Below are 24,402 nucleotides of genomic sequence, written 5' to 3'. Positions count from 1 at the left end.
CTGTCCGCGAAGTGCTTGCTGCACATGGTCAATGAAGGCGTGGGGCGCTTTCCCATTCTGAGCTTGACTATCCACTTCTTTTTCAGCTTTGGGTCCCTAGAATAGTTGTGAAAGCTAACGCCTTTTTCACGAGCGGACGAAGCACACTGAGGCACAGAGCAGTACTTCACCATTGCGCAGCACTCACCGGGGAGACAAGCGACCGCAGTTCTAAGGAACAAAGAACTGTAGTTCTAAATGAACGTTCAAAGCAGTCCCACGGTTGTTCAAACAGCGTCAGTAGCCACCATACGCAAGATAACCAATTGAACTGCTTTTTTGTTGAGATTTACCATAACGGTGGTTTCAACACGGCGCTGGGCCTACGTAGCAGACGAAAGCGCGCGAATCCCCGCTCTGACGTCATACAGGCGCCGTTCGCAGCGCCGCCATTGGTTGCACACCATGCCAATAGGGAACCCAAGCTCAAGTTTGGGCGCGACGCTGGCGCGGCTGAGCTGTGCGTTAGTGGGGGCAGACGGTGCCCGCGAGGGCGATTTGTCGCTAGATTTGCGAGCGGCGGCGGCAAGGACACGTGCGTGCATGCGCTCCTCATTCGGCCCAGAGCACTGCTAGTCAGCAGTAGTTACATTTGTGACGCACGACAAATGCAACCCGAGAGCGCTGCGCTTGCGTGGAAGCGGGGCGGCAGTGTTGTGGCCGTGGATGCCCCCAGTTGCGAAAAGAGCAGTTGCTTTGGAAGCCTATAGCAGTTGTTTGATAAGAGCAGATAAGTTGCAGATAAGAGCAGTTGCTTTGGAAGCCTATTTGTAAGCCACTTTGCTCGCTGAAGCGGCCGCGCTTGCGAAAGGAGTGATCTGCTAGCTAGAAGAGCCAAGGAAGGGGTTAGTTGAAGTAACAACTGTGACAGTTCGCGCTCGTCCTATGTATACGTGTGCGTTATTTTCGTGCGTCCTTCTTTGTGTTTGAACAGCGCACAGCAAGTGTCGAGTTGTGACAGTGGTTAGTTCGCACTCGCCTTGTATGTTTTCTTTTCCTGCGTCCTTTGTGCTTGAACAGCGTGCAGCAAATTTCTAGCTGCTTGCCGTTCTTCCTGTGACCTTCTAATTCCTTGCTATAGCATTCATTGTTTCGCCATTGAGGCGAAACTGTGACTTTTTTCCCACGATAACGAAAGAAGAGTTATTGTGCAAAAAATCTAACTATCAATAGATTCCGGCTTTAAGCACATCATGCGCTGTTACATCAAATATCCTGTCGCGCTAAGGTTTCTCGCACTGCTTGCGCTAGCCGCAGGGGCGCACATCTGCCTTGCCAATTGTGAAGGCGTCGGCAGCTGTTGTTCTTAACTTCCACCACTTGAGAAAATTTAGGATGCCTTCGAGTACCTCCGCAGAATGAACCTAGCTGTCCAGCTCATCCCTTCATTTCTTTCATTCCCAAACGCCATGCCATTCTTCAATATCATCTATAAAACTTTTCTTTGAGGGCTTCTTCTTACAGGTTTCAGCAGTGTATGTTATGCATGGTTTGTACCGAGCCTTTTTTCTTCTTATTATTATTATAATGGTGTATACCTTCCGAACGATGGTTTACCGGTTGAAGGTGGCCACACGCGGGTAGGACTGGCAGGAGGTGGACGAAGCTATCTCGATCTATTTTCTGAGTTCGTTCCAGTTAGGTAATAAAGGCGCGAATAAGCTTCTCGACGCTTACTCATCGAATGCATATGTTTCGAGGTAATGGATATCACCGGGTACGGAATTCGTAACTGTCTTTTTTCAAGCCAGATATTTCGCCAAGCGAATATGCTTTCTCACAGGCCTTGTTTAATGGACCAATGCTATTTCTGCACATTCCAACGCTGTTGCGGCAGTATCACGTAGCTCTCGCACCATATAGCGGAACAAGACGAAAGCCCAGACGTCAACAATGTGGGCACTTAAGGCAGGCTGTGCGTGTCCATCTCGCGTCACATGACCTCCGGGAGCGTGACGAAGCCACGGAAAAACAATGTGTCTGTATAGTGATTCTATGTAACGAGACTCCGCGCGGACCTTTGGTTTTAGTGCACGGCTGGAACTTCCAAGAACGTTCCCACGCTTTGGAGCTCTCCCCTCTTGCGATAAGTTATAGGTATAAATTTATTTTATTACATTCGTTAGTGGAATTGCAAAATAACCTTTGGGATATAAAAGAACAATAAATGCAAATAATGGATAGAATAACGAGGTGTTAACTGTATAAACGCCGGGTCTTATTTACTTTTAGCTCGCCCGTTTCAGACAAATCGAGTGGTTCCATCTGCAAGAAGCAAAAGTAGTTCACTACTTAATTGTCCCTCATAAATTTCTCCAAACAGCTTGCCCCAGATAAAAAAAAAAAGCGTTTTTTCGAGATAAAATATGCGGAACTTTACGTACGCAAATCGTATGTGGAACACTCTTAAGAACTAAAAGTCCAAGCCCGGCCCGACCCGAGCCCGCCACCTCAAACCCGCGCCCGACCCTAAGCCCGAAGCTTCATACCCGAGCCCTGCCCGGGCCCACAGTGAAAATTATTTTACTCGGCCAGGCCCGGTTTTCGGGTAGGCCCGACCCCATGCAGTGCTCTAATGTACACTTCTTCAATCGGCTAGCGCTGTGTAGTAAACGTCCGGCTTTCCTCAAACTTGTCAGTGTTATTAGCACCGCTTCTCTCGAGCGTCACGGTTGGCATTACTGATGTAAAGCTTTGTGATTGCATCGGAATATCTTTATCATAGTTGTAGTTATCAAAACAGATAAAAAGTCAGCACACATGACATACGCACCATGACGCAAGATAGCGTACTGAGGCCGCCAGTGAGCTCCATATGAAGGGTGCGCCACCAACTTTTTTTTCATTCTGCCTCTCTCCCATTGCAGCCGCAGCTACAAGGAAGGAACACGATCACGATCGTCTTCTGAGCAGCGCGTCACGCCATTGTAGCAATGCTTTGGACTCCACGTACAATAGCTGAGTAAGCGTCAAAATTTCTCAACGAAATGCATGATATCCCATATACAGGCGCGAGATGAGGCAACGAAGGGCACGTCACGGTTTCATGGGACAGGCATTGTGCCGCGGTTTTATTGCGATAGCAATTATATGGACAGTCTCGGCTGATTCTTGCCGTCCCCGTCGCCGTCGTCATGCACCGTATATCTATAAGTATGTATATATATATCAAAGTCCCAAAGCAAAATTATTCAGAAAAATGCTTCCGAAGCGCGGAATCGAACCAGCAACCTCTCGCTCCGCAACGCATGGCGCTAGCCGTTACGCCACTAAGAGCAGATCCTTCGGGTAGCTAACGGCGAGCGTTATATGCACACCCTTTACCGCTGGCAAGACTCAGAGACGGCAGGCGCTTATAAGCGTTTCTTCATTACCAGCGAGATGGCGCGAGGAGCGCAACGGGCATAGGGAGCCTTCATGTGCGCGCCTCCGTGCCTCCATTGGAGGCACGGAGGCGCACACATGAAGGCTCCCTAAACGGGAGCATTTAAATGTCGTCAGCCAGCTCGCTCGCTTCTTCTAATATTTGCGCAGGGAGAACCTTGCCCTTCCGCTGCCTGCTCGCGCGGTATACTAGCGGACAACTTTTTTGGCAACGAAGGGAAAGCTACGGGGTGGAGCGTCTGCACATGTACTGCTACGCGAAGTATAGTCCGGTTTCGTGCGCGTCTCGAAACGCCGTGGAAAGTGATGGCTAGCGTTGGATTTCGACGCAAACGCTGCTTAGCGTCTAAGGTACGGGTAAAAGGCGCGACTTTTTCAAGCAAGTAGAAACGCAAAGTGACAACGTATGAAGTAAATGAAATAGATATATCTCGATTGCGAGCGCTGCGTTCCGTCTCAAAAAGCTACATGTAGGAAATGAAGGAGTATTTTATATCTCTCACGCAGAAAATACGGTCGCAATTGAGGGACTACATTATTAGCGGTAGGATACGTGCATTGTGGCTCTGTAGCCTTCGCTTCATTGCCAAGAAAAGTTGTCCGCGAGTATGGTTGCTGCCGGGGGGCAGGTGTTTATGCAGCGTAGCAGCGCGTCCATCACGGGCCGCTTTTCATGCTATCGCATTCATTGCTTCGCCCTTGCGACGAAACTGTGACTTTTTTGTGTTATACTGTCGCCTACTCAACATGTTGGAAATAGCCAACTGAGTGAGTGGGGCCTTAAGGACGGTGCACCACTGACCTTTGCCTTCTCGGGTATCTGGCGCACTTGAAACTCTTCGACGGTCTGCACAATCCCACGGTCATCGCGGAAACCGCACATCACGTGTGGGACGCCAATTGGCACCGAATAGGACCACCACACTAAGAGTTTGTACCTGCGCAAGGAGCGAGAAGCACACATGAGTGAGAGCAACTGAACTATTGGCGGTTGCCATGTCGCTACAACCAGGATGTAATATGGCCGGTTTATTTCAGCCGAACCACCGCATATTTGCGGCACCGACACTAAACGAACAAGGTGCAACCTGCCCCTACAATCTCCCCCTAAAATTACTATGTTAAACTCTGGATGCAATGTCTGTGAGAACTGACACCACGCATGGCAATTTAGCCTGAGCATGCAAATGGCTGCGTACGTGGATTAGCTCGAACTTCGCCTTTAAGGCTTTGCTGAATATTTGCCGTTTCCGAAAAGTACTGCATTACAAGTGAGGTAAAGCATTCATGCACTCTAAGCCGCAAAGGACGAAAAGGGGTTTGTGGTTCGTCCTTTTGGGGGGTAACCACACTGCCACAACCATTACTCCCCTAAAGGATGAACGATTCGTCCTTTAGGGTGTAACTGTCAGGGGACGAACTGTTAGTCCTCAGTTGTTTTGAGGGGCGAAATGTCGGGGTGTAAAAGCTTTCAGGTTGTAACTGATTTATTCCTTTTTTGCATGGTAGCTGCGTAGGGACGAACTGTTACCCCTGATGGGAGTAACAGTTGCTCCTTCTGGATAAAAAAAAGATCAATTTATTACAGTGTCTGGTTGAATTACCGAGAATTTGAAGGTTGATACATGCATTTCACGACATATACAATTAATACACAGAAATAAATTCAGAAGTAAACTACAGAAAATTCACAACAAACACACAGGATTCGAACTCGTGACCACTGAATCAGCAGTCGCGTACGCTAACCACTATACCACACGGCAGTACGTAGCGGAGTGAATATTACCGGAGCTATATATGTACAGGTACCATCTGGAAGCTGCACGTTCTGCCATGTTAGTCAAAGTAGCAAGATTCCTTATATTAGACTTCAGCCTTCAGTGTTTCGCAAGCAACGATTCGGTGATGGCGTTCATGAAAATGTAAAATGCGTTGGATTGGTTTTTCTGCGCGCATGTATCGAGCGAATTTGGGCGCTTGATGCATATATAAACGTTCTCATATATGCTCCCGTCGCTGTGCCAAGCTTGCTCGCTTCTCACTGTAGATAACACGGTTGGTTATATTGTTCAGCGAAAATGTCTGTTTAATGCCAAAGAAAAAAACGAAAACGTCTAAAGATACAACCAAGTTTATTCAACGACTCGAGTCAATTCTGCAGCATCGTGCGTACACATAAATTGAACAACTTTGTTGAATACAGAAGATAGGATGGCTTCCCTGAATTTAGGCGAGACAATGAAAAGTGCAATGTTTTATCCGAATGGATGCCGTCCAGCCGACGTCAGGAAGTGCAACAGCACCATCGACAGCTGCTGAGAGCGTGTTCGTAGCTGCACGATGTTGAAGACGTGTCTCAGGAGGCGCAACGTTCTCATTCATCGATTTCCTGAAAAAGTAATTGCAGAAGCATTAATATTTCCGGCAGAACTGTTCGTGCACTTGCAGTTACGTCACAAGGCGTCTGTTAGAAATGCTGCAAGCGTAAAAATTAGACGAAAACTGCTCTTTCACAGAACCTGTCATAGTGCAATGGAACAGTTTATGTGTTAGGAAGTTCAAAAAACCCGTCCTCGAGTTTAACGTTTCACGCTTTCACAGCGACACGCTAGTGGGCCCACTTGTTTATCAATAAGGCTTGCTCTTCATTTGAGAGATTGAAAAATGAAATGATTCCTAGCATCGCTACAAACAAGCAAAATCGCCGATGCCGTCGCCGGCTGCCTGTGTTAGCGGTGCTAAGCCTTTAGCTAGACATACTATTTTAACAGCCAATCTTCCCAAATGACTTGTTTACCTTGCAATAGAAGATATTGTGCGGAGTTTACGTGAATCTTCTTTTAAAAAGTCGCGAAAAGTTCTGATAAACAACGTTTATTTGGGCAGCACTGAAAACAAAACTATTTTTGAACAGCTGTACTTGCTACAGCTAATGTTGAGCCTTCACCGAGGTTACGATGGCCCAACCATCATGCTTGTAATTCTATAGCAGGCGGGGCAGCACTCGCGACGCTGTATCGCGCGAGCTCATCAATCATGCGTGTTTTGTTCGCGCATAACGTGAATGTTAAACAAGCGGTGACCGTTACATATCAACTGCACACAGGTAAAATCACGCAGAGTGATGGCAGCCTTGTTTACACTCACCTCTCAGGCGTTGCCCCAGTCGGCGCGTAGCATTTCGATCGCGCAGCACTTCATTCCAGTAGCGGATCACGTTTACCACAGCGCGAAGATGATTCAGTGCACCACAAGTGACAGCAATCGCAACCACGAAACGAGAACACATCCACAACACAACGCAAAACCGCCGAGTCCAAGCTTGCCGCGCATACTGCGCATACGACGAGAACACCACGCCGCGCATTGATACGGCTGGGCGCGAGCACATTTTTTTTTGTGTTGGAGCTTTTTCACATTTGTTTATTATTATCCCATATGAACGACATTACTTTACTTCTGCCACAGTTGCCGTAGTTGAAAAGACCGTTTACACTTAAATAAACGTTAACAGTTGATTTCTTTAGCGAACTCTTTGAATACGCGCATGCTGACCATTCGTTCGAGGCTGCCACTGCTCCGGAAAGTTCCATGGGAGTAAACGTTGCTCCCTGTGGTCTAACAGTTCCTCCCTCGCATTGCACACGGCACCCTCGTCTTGCAGTTAATCCCTCCGGGGAGTAACTACCTGTCGCGGGGACGAAATGCAGCACTCACTCCCATTTCGCACCTTTGCGGCTTAGAGTGTGTGCGCAAATTGTTACTGTCTTACGGGTTTAGAGATTCCGAATTCGTTCGAGTTTTAAGCACACAAATAGAGATATAGAGCGCTATAATTAAAGCTGTTAGTATAAGTAAAGCGTACAATAACGAAAATTCCACACTCTAAGAAAAAAAGAGTCAAAAGAGGGTCATGGAACCGTGACTCTCTTCGGGCGTCCATGTGACCCCTTTTGGAAGGTACAGGCAGAGAAAAAAAGTTCGCAGTTCGGAAGTAGTCACTGGACGCTCCTGAAGCGCGTTTCGATTGGCTTCCGTCATGAAAGAGCCACCGTACACGCCATACTTATCGCGCGCTTGCCCTTTGGCGCCGTTGTGGCGCGTTGCTCGCCAACGGAGACGGGGTTGGCGCCGGGGTGACGCGTCGCTTCTGCCTTCTCTTGCTTCTCTTCTCTCTCAGTCGTCTCAGTCTACTCGTCTATGCTATTGGAATGCGTCGCGTTGGTTGCGCGGGTTGCGTGTCTTGAAGTTTCATCAGTTTCATGTTCATGCGCGTTTTCGGTGGTGTTGACGCCGGCACCGCGCACTAAGTGACGCTTGCGGGGCGGAATATTCATGGAGTTGCGGATACGGACAACGGGCGCCAGTTAACGGTGAGTGTACTGCTTTCGTAGGCTCTAATTATACAGCTTTAGCTGGGCGTCTGCAGCAGCTCTGCGGAAGTTATCTGCCAGCCATTTCCAACAGCAGCCCATGTCCGCGGGGCTGTTGCGGATGCCCAACTAAAGCTGTCAGTTAACGAGTTGCCACGGTTGTGCGCGTTGCTGTACAAGCTCCCATAAAGTGAGCGATGCAAACAATTATCAAGGGTCATTTCTTGCTGATCGCACGTTGTGTCTGCACTACTGAAGGTGCAAGATGTCGTTTTGAGATGCACTTTAGTCTACTTCATAATAACATTTCCATCAACCTTGAGTGTGCTGCGTGCTTCCGCGCGTGGGTACGTGAAAAATAAAAAAAAAAAACGTCTGTGTGCAGAACGCTCAGACGCACTATATATAATGGTTTTTGTTGGCTTAAAGACGGTAGCTTGAGGTGCAGATATAGTACGGTGGCTTCCAGAACGTATGCGGTAGTCATTCAAGTTGGACACGCCTCACCGGTATACGGCGAAAATGCTAGACTTTCAACGGCGCCCGTTGTTGCGGCCGTCGCCATGCACTTTTTTCCTTCGTTTCTGTTTGCTGTTTTCATGGTTTGCCAACATCTGCGATGACGCTATAACGGAATCAAGTGAGTGTACGTGATTGTGGGAGGTATGTGTGCTAATTCTAGCATATGACATGTCTGATCTCGACGTAGACGGCGTCCGCACGCGCTGGGTGTCGTTCGGGCCCTCGTACTTGCATGTGTTTATCTGAGTATGGGTTACATTTGTAAAACATGCGGTCAGTAACCGCTCACGGCGTGCCCCTGACTGCCGGAGGATGTGCTTGGTTGTCGGGGTAAGTCGGCGCAAAACCGTGTTTATTCTGAAACCAAATTTTGAAGCGATTTCTCAGAAAAGAAGTGTTTTCATTCGTGTATAGCCAGTGCCTATTGCGAGACGAAGTTCCCGCTGCCTTTTACGTGAATATCTGTTTTTTTCCTTCATTGTGTCTATGTGAACCACTTATTTTGTAGGTTTTGCAAACCATTGCTGCAATTTCATTTTCTCATCATAATATGACGTTCTGCTTTTCAGATACCGTTTTTCATGGTGCTCACGCTGAACAGGAGCGACAACCTAGCAAGCCACAAGTCTGAGACCTCCAGCCGTCACCACTTGTTGATTTATTATTAATCATAAGGAATAAAGATTGAAACATGATACCCATTTCTGCAGTTTATTTTGCACTATATGACACTATGCACATCAGTCACACATTTTAGTTGGCTATACTCAGAGAAGCATGTAAATGAGGAGTACCCAAGCTTCTTAATTGGAAATCAAATACCATCTTTTCGCGCTTTCTATATAACTTTGCTGGAAAATAGGTGTTGTTTTGACAAGTTTTACTAAAATAATGCTAAAACTGAACTATTCTCTTTTTGCAGTCGCTGGGCAGAACGGCAAGTATTATTGGACATGCTTAAAATGAGTACTCCACTATATTAAACAGTAGTTGCGCAAAAGTAGAGCAAGCGTCAAATGAGTAGCTTAAAATACTCGTGGAGTCGCTTGACGCTTCGGTGTGGGTCACTTGACCCCCGTAGGAGTGTTACCGGCAAGAGTCGTCTGACTCCCTATAAGTGGTAACGTTATCCTTCGGATGAGAGTCTTTCCACTCTTCCTAGAGGGTCAGGGAACTCTCCTAGAGGGAGCCGACCCTGACCCACAAAGAGAGTCACCGTGACTATTGAAAGAGAGTCCTATACGTGGCAAGTCAGAACTCTCCGAAAAGAGTCACGCATACTCTTTTTTTTCTTAGAGTGCAGCAGATCCCACGCATTGTGGGAATCGATGACGTGCGAAGCAGTCAGCAATTCCCACAGCTTGTGCCACGTTATTGGTGTTTGAGCATAAGCGTATCCTCCGGGGGGGGGGGGGGGGGATAGCCTCCCCCCCCCCACTGAGAAAAGTTCGGGGCCCCCCCACTTTCGACAGTGGTCATTGTCGGCTGCACACTGGGAAACGAGCCATTGTGGCGAAGTTTTCCTTCAGCACAACACTCACGTCATTATATAAGCAGAGTCCTTCAATACTTCTCCTGGTCATGAAGCTCCCGCGAAAGTTTGATATAGGGACAGGAGCAGCCGCTAGGGGCGCCCTCGCCCGTGCGTGGGCGCCAAAAAGTTGGTGGAACAAAGAAATCCGGGAAGCGATCGAGATGCGACGTCAGGCATCACGGGAGCACAGACAGGCAAAAAAGGAGAAGCGGCCACAGGACGAAGTCAACCAAATATGGGAAATATATTTAGAGCAAAAATCCATTGTGCAGAAATTAGTCGAGGCAAAAATTAAAGGTGAAAGTGAACGCTGGATGACAGAGATTCGCGAAAAGAAGAAGGCCGCGCCTAGGATTTTTTGGAGCCACCTAAAAGCGCTGGGTAGGAAGTCTGTCACAATGCAACAACATATGGTAGATGAAGGAGGAAATAAATTGGAAGGATATGAAGCGCTAGGTTACATCCGAAAGATAACAGCCGATTCGTTTAAAAAGGTCACCCAGGGGATTCCCCCGGTAGGTAATAGTACGCAAAGGAGTGCAACTGACGAAGATGTAGTACTAGAGAATTTCAATTGGAAGAAGGCCGAAGGAAAAATTCCTAAGCGCACTACTCCGGGCTTAGATGGGGTTCCCGTCAGCCTCATTAACGAACTCGGACATAACACTAAAGAAGCACTGCTGAAAGCCGTAGAAAAGTGCTTACAGGAGAGGGAAATACCAGACAGTTGGAGAAAAAGTAGAATGAACTTAATCTATAAAGGCAAGGGAGAAAAGGATAACATTTGCTCGTATAGACCGCTAACAATTACATCGGTGCTATACAGGTTGGCGATGCAGGCAGTAAAATTAAAAATAGAAGCGTGGGTAGAACAAAATGATATTTTGAGAGAACTTCAGAATGGATTTCGAATCGACAGGCGGTTAGACGATAATCTGTTTGTTCTTACCCAGTGTATAGAAATATCTAAAATAGAAAACAGGCCCTTATACGTAGCTTATCTAGATATCACCGGGGCGTATGACAACGTTAATCAGGAAATTTTGTGGGATATATTGAAGGAAGTGGGCATAGGTGACGACTGTGTACAGCTTTTGAGGGAAATATACCGAGGAAATACAGTTTGTATAGAATGGGAAGGAATAAGTAGCAAGGACAGCGTTGAAATTAGCAAGGGGCTGAGACAGGGATGCCCTTTGTCCCCGCTGTTATTCATGCTGTACATGGCGAGGATGGAAAAAGCGCTAGAAGGTAGCAACATTGGATTTAATTTGTCACACAAACAGGTCGGAGCGATGGTTGAGCAGAAGCTTCCAGGTCTATTTTATGCTGATGATATTGTCTTATTTGCGGACAGTCAAGATGATATACAGCGACTGGCAGATATATGCGGAAGGGAGTGTGAGGCTCTAGGACTAGGATTTAGTGCAACAAAATGTGGATTGATGGTATTCAATGATCACGGAGACCATACGGTATTAATACAGGGCCAAAAAATACCGAGGGTAAGCGAGTACAAGTACCTCGGAGTATAGGTAAATGAGGGGGATAGATATATGGAGGTACAAGAGAAAGCATCGGTAGCAAAGGGAAAGAGGAATGCTGCAATTATGAAGCACAGAGCTTTATGGGGATACAATAGGTACGAGGTGCTTCGAGGGCTGTGGAAGGGTGTGATGGTTCCGGGGCTTACATTTGGGAACTCAGTGGTGTGCATGAAGTCAGAGGTGCAATCAGGAATGGATGTAAATCAAAGGACGGTGGGCCGCCTCGCGTTGGGCGCTCACGGGAAGACGACAAATGAGGCGGTAAAGGGTGATATGGGATGGACAGGCTTTGAAGTGAGGGAAGCGCAGAGCAAAATGAGATTCGAAGAGAGGCTGAGGAAAATGAAGGAGAGTAGATGGGCAGAGAAGGTTTTCAGGTATTTGTATAGAAAAAGCGTTGACACGCAGTGGAGAAAAAGAACTAGGAGGCTCACCAGTAAATATACGGCTGGCAGTGCGGGCGATATGGCAACAAGGAGCATTAAGCGGAAGGTCAGAGAGGCGGAGAGGACTTATTGGATGACAGCGATGGAAAAGAAGCCGGCTCTGAGTAACTACCGAATAGGAAAAAACGAAATAAGGAGGGAAAGGTTTTATGATAATTCAAGGGGAAGCGCTTTACTGTTTGAAGCAAGGTCGGGCTGCCTTAGAACGCGTAGTTATAAAGCGAGATTTAGTAACGAAGAAGAACAATGTACATGCTGCGGGGGAACTAAGGAAACGATGGAACATGTACTGATTGAATGTGGCGATATTCACCCAGGTATACGTGTGGGCACGAGTCTACATGAAGCCTTGGGTTTTAGGGACAACAATGGAAAGCTGAACACGTCCGCGATAGAAATAAGTAAGAGACGGTTAGAGTATTGGTGGCAGAAAAGTAGAGATAAAGAACAAAAATAAATAATGGGGGAAAAATAAGGTCATTCTGCCTTAACAGGCAGAGAGATGGACCGTGAATTTATATTTTTTGGTATAATAACATAGATTTAATCAATGTAGATAAGGTATTAGGCCAACATGAAACAAGGAAGTTTTTTTTTTTTTTTTTTCTTCTTCGAGCCTGGTGGCAGACACGTCACCGCCCCGTTTTAAAGGGGACGCTCATAGCATCCATCCATCCATCCGGGCATCGGAGCGGCACCGGCGCTGAAGTTGTACGGCGCGCCACGGAACTGCAAAATGTGATTGAAAGTACCCGCGAACGTTTCATACATCTTATGAGTGATGTTACCCTCACTGAAATTCGGGGAATGTGTAATACAGTACAATTTTGCGTCGAATGAGGCCTTGACGCTAGAAATTCGATGGCAACAAACGCATGCTGCGTCCGCTGTGCGCGATATACTACCGCTATAAACGCAGTTTTTTTTTTCTGAAGTATCTAGGGGAACTTTGTGGATGATACGGAGTCCTTGAAGGACTCTGGCGGATCTTCGCGCTTCGCGGAAACGCAGTGGTGGAGACTTTTGATCGTGCATATCAAATTTTTCAGGCTATACGTGGTTGCATACGAATATATCGCAATATAGCCTCATATTTAAAGAACCAAGAGCCAGTTTGAATGAATTAGTTCTTTGAAAATTGACGATGATCGAGGGATAGTTCACAGGGCTTTCCCCAGGTTTTCGTGTTATATTTCGCGTTCATTTATCACTACGGTGCCGTGCCGCGTTTAAACTTCGCTTGCTCATGCAGTACTGTCTAGTTTTCCCAATCCTTCTTTACTGTTTTTACTGTCAAGGCGAAAGCCTTACATGCCTCATCAAACGCGAAAATTGATCGTCGGCGTCCCACGTCGGCGGCGTCAACACGTAACGCAAAAAGTGATCATCTCGTGAGTACGTATTTATTGCGCTCTTCAGTTGTGACTTCCGCTAAATTATTTTTCTTCATTCCCGGCATCCGTAAGCGTCTCGGTCTTCATTAGGTGTTCATACATATACAATTAGCACGTCAGAACCAGGCTTATTACGCACGACGGTTAGGAACTGTTTATTGATCCATCAGATTCAAACCCTATTAGACCACCAGCACTCAAAACCAAGTGTTTTTATTTAGTACAGACGTTTGCCCTAACACACATGCACAACACATATCTTGTGTGTATATTTAACGTTTTAAAGAAATCATTCGCTCGCATGACGAAGGTGCGCCTCTCTTGCGCTGTCACCCTAGCAAGCTCCAGCTGGTAACGCTGAAGTCGCCGTTCCAAGCAACGAACGTGTGCTTCCAATTTTTGAAGCTGCGAGGAACTGCATATAGCTCCGTCTGTTTGGCATGCCACCTCTACGTTTTTGTTGACCTCAGTGCCTGTATAAAAGAAAACGGCGAACGTTGCACTCCTCGAACTCCTGTTTTACGGCCATGCAACGAGTAAGTGTGCATCAAGGCGGTCAATATGCTCACCTTCATTAGCTGTGTTTTTCTCCGCAGTAGCTGTGTCAGAGGGGCTCGTGCACAGTGTCGGTGCAGCCTCAACGGTCTCCACATCTCATGATGGTTCCCGACGACGCTTAGAACGCGTTTGCTGTCTAGGCAGGCGAGCTCTGAACGTTTTCGCGCTTGACAAATACGCCGGTTGGCCATCGAAAATCCTTGGCACAGCGTCCTGCAGGAGTTTCGGAACGTCGCGCTGCGACGTCACGACAGCACCTCCGATTATCCACTGGTCCACGCGAACGATGTCACTCTCACGAAAGTGCTTTTCACAAACGCGTACATGTGGGGAATCGAATGTGAAACCACCAGTTCCTTGTCGCGGTACGGCGCGCTTCCACTTTTCCCGCCGTTCAGTTTCTCGAGGAAGCGAGAACATCGGCACTTTTTCGTCGTTTCCCTTGTATCCGGATCGACATCCAAGTACGCAGCAGGTACGCGGCATCCTTCCCGATCTTCAGGCACAACACACTAGCCACATGAAAAAACATAGGGCCGAAAAGGACGCGCTAACACGCCACAATATTTCGCAGTGACACCGGCAGCCACATCTGCTGCCGTCGGCGCGATGCCAACAGAATGGACGCAGCGCCGCCCCGCGGCCTCCGCTTGCATGGCACAAAGCTCCCTCATAGAGTTACGGCGCAGGTTCATGACCAGGAGAATATTGAAGGACTCTGATATAAGGAAATTTGTCCTAGGCTTCTGCTGTGAAAATTGTCTTCCGCGTCTCACGACCACGCACTGTAAGTTCTCTGCGGTGCAGGCCGCCTATGCCACGCTTCCACGCCTTTCGCTCCAGCATTGTAAAGGAGGCTACCACTAAGCAGGGGCACTATAAAGTTAGAACACTCTGTCATGCTTTTATTCTGCTTTACCTGGCCTAAAATGTACATCATCGACGACGCAAGTAGACGAAAAGATACCTTGCCGCCGGCGAAGGTTGAATTTGCAACCTTCAAATAACGCGTCCGATGCCCTCCAACTGAGCATTATATCACAATAGACCATTTTCAAGTACACGAGCGCCACCAACGGACGCGCAAGCGCTCATGGGAAAAGTGTGTACGCCGCCGCAGCCGCCGCGACGAGCGCGCGAAGTTCTTTAATCATTAGGATGAACTTCTGATGGTGTTTTTAGCGCGAAAACTGTATTTTTTCTAGTTTTGAAAAGTTTAGTGCGATATCGTATGCGTTCACTTCCACGTTGATTTGGGGTGAATAAGCATTTGAGGAGAGATATCAGCATCAGTTTCCGAAATGAGTTTGGCACTGAGCGGTGCAGTTTTCGTTACGCGCTATTAGAATTGACAGGCATTTGGTGCAAGGTTTTAGCATAAAACCAATGCAAATGTTTGAGGTGCTTTTGAAGTGTATTGCACCTGGGGTTATTTTTTTGTTGTTGTTGTACAATGCGTGTTGTAACGTAACGTAAGGTTAAGCTTTTAGAAGAACTAAGAGGGATTAGGTGAGTGGTTAGTTGTACTTTACTTTGTCTTTTGCAACGCTATAAGAATGAGAATTGTAGCGCTCAGGAGAGCACAGTGTTTTTTTTTTATCAGAGGCGTTGACATGGGCAGGTAACTTTAACCGAAAGAACCTGTTAGGAAGCAGTGTTTATCCCGTTAGGTTTTGTTCTTTTTCTTTGGAATTAATTATCAAGTGATCACATGAGCAGATCAGTAAGGTTTCCGAACGTTACGGCGTGAGCGATCGTTCAGAGGTATGTGACGTGGTCGAACCTTTTGATAGGGTTCTGACTGAGAAGATCGTTTTGCAAGTGCAATCGTAGACTATTTAAGTCACGGCGTAGGCCTAGGTTTCAGGAAACCTAGTGAGCTTGAGAGCTCAGCAGTAGTAGACTATCCGCGGCCCAAAACAAAGACGGACGAAGGGGCGTTTTGGGGCTCGCTGGAATGCAGTCTTTGCATCGGAAGTTATTCATCGTTGGTCACCCCTTGACCGATGTTGTTCGCGGGACAGAACAGGCGAAAGTAGTTTAAGATGAAAAGAAGGAAGCTGCCTTCTTAAGCGTGAAAGCGGTACTGATTAACCGTCCGGTTTTGCGGGCTCCGGATTTCGACCGAGAGTTCAGTGATCGAGGCCTAGGTGCTGTTAAATGTCAGAAGGATGACGAAGGTAATGAACATCCCGTGCTCTACTTGAGCCGAAAATTGAGTTCTCGCGAGATGGCGTACTGCGCTTCAGAAAGGGAGTGCACTTGCATTGTGTGGGCCATTCATTGGCTGCTGCGTTATCTCAGAGGCATGAAATTCAGCGTAGAGACGGACCATTATCCCCTTGCCGGGCTGCAAACCGCGACATCGAAGAACAGTCCCCTTCTGAGGTAGAGTTTGATTTTGGTAATATCTTTTCGACATTAAGGATAGGAAGGGCCAATTTGAATGGAAACGCTGACGCGCTTAGCCGCTCTTTCTAAGCGAGTCTGGGGTGCTCTTCCCAATGTCTCGAAATTGGTATTTGAGGGTTTTTTTTTCGTGCAACTATTTGTGTGATTGAGCAATGTAGCACGTTTGGTTCCTCAGCATAAGTAAGTCCTGAGAGTTTTGAGTGTGAGCTTTTCGTATAAAGCTAATAATGAAAGTTTGTTTACCAACCCTCTTTTGGCCTGGTTTGCTCGGAGGCGGCCGAGTGCTTGCTCTGCATGTGGTTGAGTTTCAGAGAGGCCGCGGAATTTGGGTTGCAACTGACCAGACAATGCTTCAGGCGAAGACTAACTTTGGGCATTCAACGGTGGCGAATTACGTCGACCCTTCGAGCAGCAGCGTTGGCTGCTACCCTCCGTTTCTCCACTGGCGAGGGAGGAGGCTGTTATGACTGGCAGTCGGGGGCGAGGCGCTGACCATGAGAATCTGCGGGCGAGGCGTTCTCACACTGCTAGAACACCTGCATCCTTCCACGAAACGGAATTTCTGGGACGACGAGTGACCAACAATGGGCAGAATCTCGGCCTCAAAGTCTGGGACGGCAAGGCCGGAGACAATGGGCCGCCTGGGCTTGGCTTGGTACGCTGCCGAAGCCACCTGACGGGTATGTTTGGACGGGAGTCTCCGTAAACCTTTTGCTGCCTTCGGGGAAAGAACTGCAGGAGCAAGCGGCACGTTCTTGCCTTCGGGGAAAGAACTGCAGGAGCAAGCTCGAGGAACGTGTTGTCCTGCTTCCCCCACCTGCGTGCCGTCAACCGCCGGACCCTTGCTGCTTCAAGTGTGCAACGACCCCTCAGCGACAGTGAAATGGACTGTGCCATGGTGGGAGGTGTCGTGTGTGTGATTGGTGGTCATGAAGAAGGAGGAGCCAAACTGAGGGGTTAAAACGACGGTGCTGAGTGAGAAATGGGGCTCTGAGCCCTCGGTAACAGGCTCATCCAATGCGCTCGTCGCTGAACTCTTACCTTGTAACGATGTAAATTGAGTGTTCAAAAGTGCCAGTAAACTTGTTATTGTTTTCCCATCTTGCTAGCATCAGTTCCTCAACCCGGAGACTCGACTACGCTACCAAACGGAGTCCGGGTACGACGCTGCCCGATCGTAGCAACAGCATGGTTGCCGAGAAGGGACGGATCCAAATACCCAGGCACGACACTGCGCAATTCAATCACGAACTTCAGTGTTTAGCTGCGACGGCCTCTCGACGATTTCCATCTGTCCCACTGTTGGACCAGCTGAGCGGCTCAGAAGCGGCACCTTTTACTTATAATTTTTTACAGCGAAAGCTGTTATGAGATCATTTCACCGGCCGTTTTTGGCGCCGTAGTTGTCCACCGCCGCCGCCGCCGCCGGTGTCCGTAACCAGTATCGCTCGAAATAAGAAAAAAAAACGAAATAAGAAAAATATTCCAGGATGGAACGAGGTTCGAACCTGGGCCCTCTGCGTGGGAGCCCAGTATTCAACCTCTGAGCCATGCCGGTGGTTGAAACTGCTCTGCAAAAAGGTCCTATACAGGCTTCATGTCGGGAAGGAACCACATTAGCATATGCAATATAGCGCGGTAGAAGTGTAAAATAAGCACCAAGCGTCGCACAACGCGAATTCTGTAACCAGGCGTCACACAATGCGAATTGCGCAACGAGTAGGTTGTTGAATGCTTCCAACTCATTACAAAGGGCTCTGCCATAATTCTTCATCGTCATCAGGCACAGCATCAATAAAGTGCCCATAATGCCTTACATGCGTTTAGCAGGTACCAACGCTCTCCGTAGAATGACGAAAAATGGCACAGTGCCTGCTGTCCTACTTCTCAAAAATTACAATGATTTGTAGCGTAGTGGGTTCCTCGCAAGTGCACTTGGATTGGTTGCCAAGGAAGCCCATAAGCGCATGATCCATTTCCTCGGGGTCTCAGTAAAGTTCTTCACCCCCCCCCCTCTCTCCCACGTCAACGTATGTTATACAGCATGACGGGAGAGGGAAATAGCGTCTGGGCGTCACACAATGCAAATTACATAACTGGTGGGCCGTTTAAAGCTCCCAACCCATTACAAAGTACTGAGCCATAATTCTTCATCGTCATTAGTCGTCGCGTCAACAAAGTTCACATAATGCCTTACAGACTTGTAGCTGGTGCCTCGCTTCTCCGCAGAATGACAAATAATGGATTAGAAGGTGCTTCCTAACTTCACAAAAATTGTGATTTATGGCGTAGTGGGTACCTTTCTAGTGTACTTATATTGTAGCCCCAAGAGAGCTTACAACGGGCTCTAGAAACGCCGCTTTCGCTGTGACTGTGCTGCGGTTTCAGCGCAGGCCTGGCGTTTTTTTTTTTTTTTTGCGCTGGTGCGCCTTACGGCAGATATGAAAAAAAAAACACAACTCGGTTGCCTGTGAAGTGGAGGAGCGGTGTATGATTCGCAGATGCATTTAATTGGAATCAACGTCTATCGACATCGTGTAGTCGGCATTTGGGGAAATGAGATACATTCCCTGCGTCGCTCGCACCATATATGTAAAGAACGATAACTGCCTACTAACCTTCGTTGGTACTATAACTACAAGTTGGAATAATACTTAGAACAAAGAAAGAAAAAAGCAGTACAAGGAAGAAAACGCACAAACCACCTAGCACTCACCCACAACTGAAAGTTTGTTGAAAAAGCATATATACAAAAATTGGGGTGCATTGCGCATGTCATAGTGAGGCACAAATAGTCCAAGAACCAAGGCTCGTGTTCACGGTCGATTAATAAAGTCGAATTCCTTGTGTTTTAATGACTGAGATAGTTGACTGACACATCGTGTCGCGTTATTTGTGACATGATATGCCTCCAAAATTTCTCGCGTTGTCGGATTAGGTTAATGGTACAAAATTACTGTGCTTTCGAAGATGGGATTACCTTTGCATGACTGACATAGCGATGTAAGATGACGCGGCTCCATTAAATGAATTTCGACGCTCGCTGAGGCGCATGTTAATACATCAACCAGTCTGGCCAATGTACATGTGGACACAAGAAAGAGAAATTTATGGTGAACTCCTACACAATTGACAAAACAATTGGCATACCTCATACCGCATTTTTCTTTGCCCCCTGCAGAACCCTGGCGACATTAATGCGACTAAGGTTATTTGGGGCGGCAAACACAACCTTCACCCCCACATCGCTTCCCTAAATTCTTCAGGCCATGCGACTTCTTATAAATATGTAGAATAACTGCAATATTTCTAGTTTCTTCATTATTCACGGATGGAGGACGTCCGTATTAATCTTTCTTTGCCATGAGAACCGATTTTCGCAAACCGATGCAACGATACGCAGGATATCCCGCCTCTTTAAGACAATCACTTTGCAGCTGGAAACTATTGCTCATCTTATGTGCGCAAGCTTTTTCCAATGCCGTGCGTAACCATGACATCACCATTCCTCGTTTGACAATATTTTAATGCGCCGACGCGAAATTAAACACCGATTTCGCTGAACGCGGACTATACTGCCCGCAGACATGATCCGCAGTGAAACTTAAAGGCATGAATCAAGAAACTGCCTATTATCAGAGTAAGGCATCTCGCAAGTGAATTCTAGTCCCATCCCTTTTCCTTTTTCTTTAAACATGTTTAGAATGTGCTCACTTTTTTGTGCATCGCGTGACTTGTCAATTAAAATCAAATAATCATCTTATATCTGAACACCGTAACACCTGTATACAGTTTGGTTAAAACCGGTCACAAGCCGCTATGGCATTAAATGCCATAGCGGCTTGTGAACAAGTAATCATTGAATAAATACGAATTCGGTGTTCCAGCTCACATTGCTCACAACAGCATGTTTTGACAGCATGTATCAGCACATGATAACTCGCATGCCGCTTAACTGCTACATCCGGTATACATCCGCTCGGTAACACCTACACTGACGGCATCATTCCTTTCGCATTTCATGCGTAGAGATACATGCAGGTGCGTTCAGACGTGTAGTATTTAGGATTTAATAATAGTCAGCCATCAGCGACGCGTTTTTTTCGTTTGGTGCTCCCACGGCGCCAACGAGCAGCGAGCGACGGAACAGCCGGCGGGCTCGCCGTACACACTTTTCCCATAGTGCTTCGCGCGCCCGCGGGGGGTTCTGAGATTGCTTGAAAATGAAATAACACCCCCTATGCTTTCCTTGGATTGATTGTCTGTTAGTTCTTAATGTTGTGTCTAACACAGAAAAGCGAGCCCTCAAAACTTCCCTTCTTTCGCCCATTCATAGCAAGGCTCACGTTTTGGCCGACTTCATGCCTTCAGGTAGTATGCGATGGATTATTGGTCAGCTGCCAGCTCGTAAAAAGATCACGTGCTTTGTGACGCCAGCAGGCAGAAAAAGAGGGTTCCACACTCGCCGTCGTGGCTTCGAGCGGCGCTGATGAACACTCCCAGGTTTAAATGCACAGATATACCCGACAAAATGGCCGGGAGGACGACCGCCGCCGTAGCTCAGTTGGTAGAGCATCGGATGCGTTATTCGAAGGTTGCAGGTTTGGTCTCTGCCGGTGGCAAGTTATCTTTTTGTCCACTTTAATTTCTTTTCATTAATATTACAGTTGCTACAAATAACATCCTCTATACATTCCTTAGCTTGATTCTCTGTTCGCATTTTTGCTACATCTAGTCGCGTCACATCTAAACGCAAATTATCTGTTATATATTTTAGATGCGAAGCATCTGATGGCGAAGTTCAATCCGGTGGTGGTGTGCGGCGTGACCACCCTTACTGCGCATGCGCAAACCCTCTCCACACACCTCCTCTAAACTCCCTTTCCCCCTCTCTACTCCCACTCTCTCCTCTCCCGTGCCTCATTCTCCTGCGCAACGCCGCGATGAGCGCGAGCACATGCGCGTTCCCTCCCCCCTCTCTCCTCTCCTACGCTCCCCCCACCCCCTCTCGCGTGCCTAGACCGCATTCCCCGCTCGCCCTGTGAGAATTAACGGCCAGGCTCGAGGGAAGACACGACGCGCGTAGTCTTCTTCTTCGCGTTCCACGACGCGAGGTCGGTAGCATGCCCAACGAACGCCAACGGAACGCGATCGTGCAAGTGCTCCGGCTTCGCATAGCCTCATGGTCCCCTTTAGCGGGAGATGGTGTGATTTTGTTTTTATTGCGATAGCAATTATATGGACAGTCTCGGCTGGATTTTGTCCGTCCCCGTCGCCGTCATGCACCGTATATGTATAAGTATGTATATATAATATAATATCCCCCAATAAAAATAATTCAAAAAAATCTATCCGAAGCGCGGAATCGAACCAGGGACCTCTCGCTCTTCAGCGCATGGCGGTAACCACTACGCCACGAAACGCAGATCCTCCAAGTAGCTAACGGCGAGCGTTATATGCACACCCTTTGCCGCTGGCCGGACTCAGAGATGGCAGGCGCTTATAAGCGTTTCTTCATTACCAGCCAGATGGCGCGATGTGCGCGCTGGGCGTTGGGCGATGGGCGCGCATTGAAGGTCGTCGCCCCGCTCCTGCGAACGCCGATGATCTGCGCCCTGCAGGGCGTGGTCGCCTTCGTGCGCTTATCTCAAGGAAAGAAGGGGGCGGGCGGCGGGTTGTATGTGTTGTTCTTTCCCCTCGATGTCCGCGCTGAAGTCACAGAACGTACGAAGGTCACTTCGCTCGCTGCAGTGGCCGTGTTTGCGAACGGAGCGCGCTGTTCAAACAGAAATAAGTAACAACTGCGACATTTAGTTCGCGCTCGTCCGCTGTGTACCTGTGCGTTCGTTTCGTGCGTCCTGCTTTATGTTGCAGCAGTGCGCTTCAAATAATTAAGTATCGAGTTGTGACGCATGATAGTTCACGCTCGTCCTGTGTGCGTTCTCTTCGTGCGTCCTTTGGGCTCGAGCGACACGCTGGCAATTTCGAGCGGCTTTCCGTTCTTCGCGTTACATTCCAATTTGTTGCTATCGCCTTCATTGCTTCGCCGTTGCGGCGAAACTGTGACTTTTTTTATTTATGGCTACAGTTCCACGCATGTCATTGGTCTTTGCATTATATACAGGCGAAAGTGTGACGGCCTAATAAAACAGTTGGTAGTGGCGCTTGTCTTGTCTCCTTTTCGAGCTCGTGTTAATTTGCGCCCATCATTTTAGAGCTAAGTTTCGCCACCTGAGGAAGTACACTTACTTACTTATTGCGACAGCAATTACACAGACACTCCAGGCGCATATCTGACGTCTCCATCGGCATCTCCGTATAAAGTCCAGATCGATAACATCGCCCGCGCGTCCTCTGTTCTACGGTGTGTGCGAGTGAAAGCGTGCAAGCGCTCTCGAAGATCGCAGCTCTAGCACAGAGGAAAGGCGACGGCCGTTGCCGTCTCACGAAAGGCGCAAGGAGAGATGCCCGAAGTGAAGCTGTGTGCCTCTGGCTGGAAATGCGTGCTTGGACCAGCCAAGCGTGGTCGCTCGCGGTCGCTGGCGCGCATCTTTGCAGTAGATTAGTGAATCATACCTTTGTACGTGTTGTGCTATCACCATAGACAGCAAGAAAGTCGCTTCGGTGGCTGCGCTTCCTTACCCCGCGTTTTATTTGAGTTACGCCAGGTCTCATTCGAAAGGAGTGAGTTGTTGGACTTTCTTTGTACAACATTCCAATTCGTTGCTATCGTATTCATCGCTTCGTCTTTGCGGCGAAACTGCGACTTTTTGTTCATATACTTCGTGAATTGTCGGCTTGGGCACTCGAGACTGGGCGATACGCCTCCCTGTGTTGTGCCTTCTGCGGTGACATCGGGGATATTGAACATTTTGTTTGGCTTTGCCCGCAGTTTGATGTGGAAAGAGGAGCGACGGTCCGCACTTTGCAAAAAGGTTGTCATAGGCACCGGGCAGTTGAAGACGTCATTTTTCCTGAAGGGCCCGCGGCCACGAGGAGGAGCGTGCAACGAATTTTGCTGGTCTTCCTGCGAGACACTCGGCTGTTCAACACTTAGTGACAGACACTTCCAATTCAGGAGATGCTCAGGCGGAACAATTGCCGGCCATGCAGGCCAGGCTAACCCTGCCTGCTGCAACATCACCACCACCACCACCACCACCACCACCACCAGCACAACCACCAGCACCACCACCAGCACCACCACCAGCACCACCACCACCACCGCCACCAGCACAACCAGCAGCACCATCACCACCACCACCACCTTCTTGAATTCTCTTTATTTCTTTTTACAGATCCTTCTTGGAGCACATGGTATGTGAGGCAAGAGATTCAAAAAGAGCATGGTGTGGTGTTCTAAAATGTCAGTTGGCAGCAAGTACCCGTCCTGTGTTTTCTTCTCCCCCATGTGTCGTTTTTTTCCTCTATATCACTATGTATCAGGCTATATCACTCGGACGTGCACTATGTATCTCAGGCAGCACTGGGACGGCGCTCCTTGAGACCGGGGAGTTCTATAGCAATGCGGTATATGCCTCGCCGCGAGGGTGACAAAGTCCCATAGGTTTCCGACTGCGTTTTTGGAGCTCTTGCTTCTGCGTTTATCAATACTGTGTAGTTATCCTGCCGAGCGGCATTGTGTTGTTTAGCTTTTCTTTTTAGACGATTTGTTCATTGTTTAGGAGACATAGCAAACGGAACACTGCCTGAGGGCCAATGCCGCCAAGCATAGCAACAGCAGAAAAGTTAAGCACAACGCACTACAACACTCATTCAATGAAGTCACAGGCTGCCAAATATATTTAACGTGGCCATTTTCATGGAAACAAACCTTGGTAATATCTGGCCAAAAATGAATATCACACTTTTCAGCATCACTATTTATGTAACATAATTTTACAATTTTGCTCGAAACGTTCGGAAGGAATAAATTGAGTTGAACCGGTGCTTTCGGTATCAGGATATCGAGAACCTACCTTCTAAAGGTGAACCACTGCCTGTCGGTAGACAGCACTCGGTTGGTCCGGAACACGACGTACCCTTTTGTCGAGCCGGGCTCGTATCTCGGGTCCAGCGCCTTCATCGTGGCGCTCATCACGAGCGTGTGAGACCCAAGACAGTTGCGCACGACAACCTGGTAATCCTCCATTTCGTTCAGCACTGCTTGCACGTCCGGCGCGGTGCCGG

At 48.0% G+C, this 24,402-nt stretch overlaps 1 protein-coding gene across 1 annotated transcript; it reads right to left on the bottom strand.

The window, feature by feature from the left end:
* Positions 1-611: 611 nt before the first annotated feature.
* Positions 612-24,402, bottom strand: LOC119397146 (decapping and exoribonuclease protein-like). The gene is made up of 3 exons (XM_037664583.2): positions 24,192-24,402; positions 4,226-4,361; positions 612-743 (listed from the first exon to the last, which is right to left on the bottom strand). The coding sequence occupies exons 1-3, from the start codon at positions 24,362-24,364 to the stop codon at positions 612-614; spliced, it is 441 nt and encodes a 146-aa protein (XP_037520511.2). The 5' UTR covers positions 24,365-24,402.

The sequence above is a fragment of the Rhipicephalus sanguineus genome, chromosome 6 (assembly GCF_013339695.2).
Source record: "Rhipicephalus sanguineus isolate Rsan-2018 chromosome 6, BIME_Rsan_1.4, whole genome shotgun sequence".
NCBI lineage: Eukaryota > Metazoa > Arthropoda > Arachnida > Ixodida > Ixodidae > Rhipicephalus > Rhipicephalus sanguineus.
The sequence above is the reverse complement of the archived record's forward strand: the minus strand, read 5'-3'. Positions and strand labels throughout refer to the sequence as shown.

Coding starts and splice junctions, on each gene's coding strand:
- LOC119397146 (XM_037664583.2), bottom strand. CDS start 24,364: ATGGAGGATTACCAGGTTGTCGTGCGCAACTGTCTTGGGTCTCACACG. Junction 4,362..24,191: donor CAGTGGTTCACCTTTAGAAG/GTAGGTTCTCGA, acceptor CTCCTTGCGCAG/GTACAAACTCTTAGTGTGGT. Junction 744..4,225: donor AGATACCCGAGAAGGCAAAG/GTCAGTGGTGCA, acceptor CAACTGCTATAG/GCTTCCAAAGCAACTGCTCT.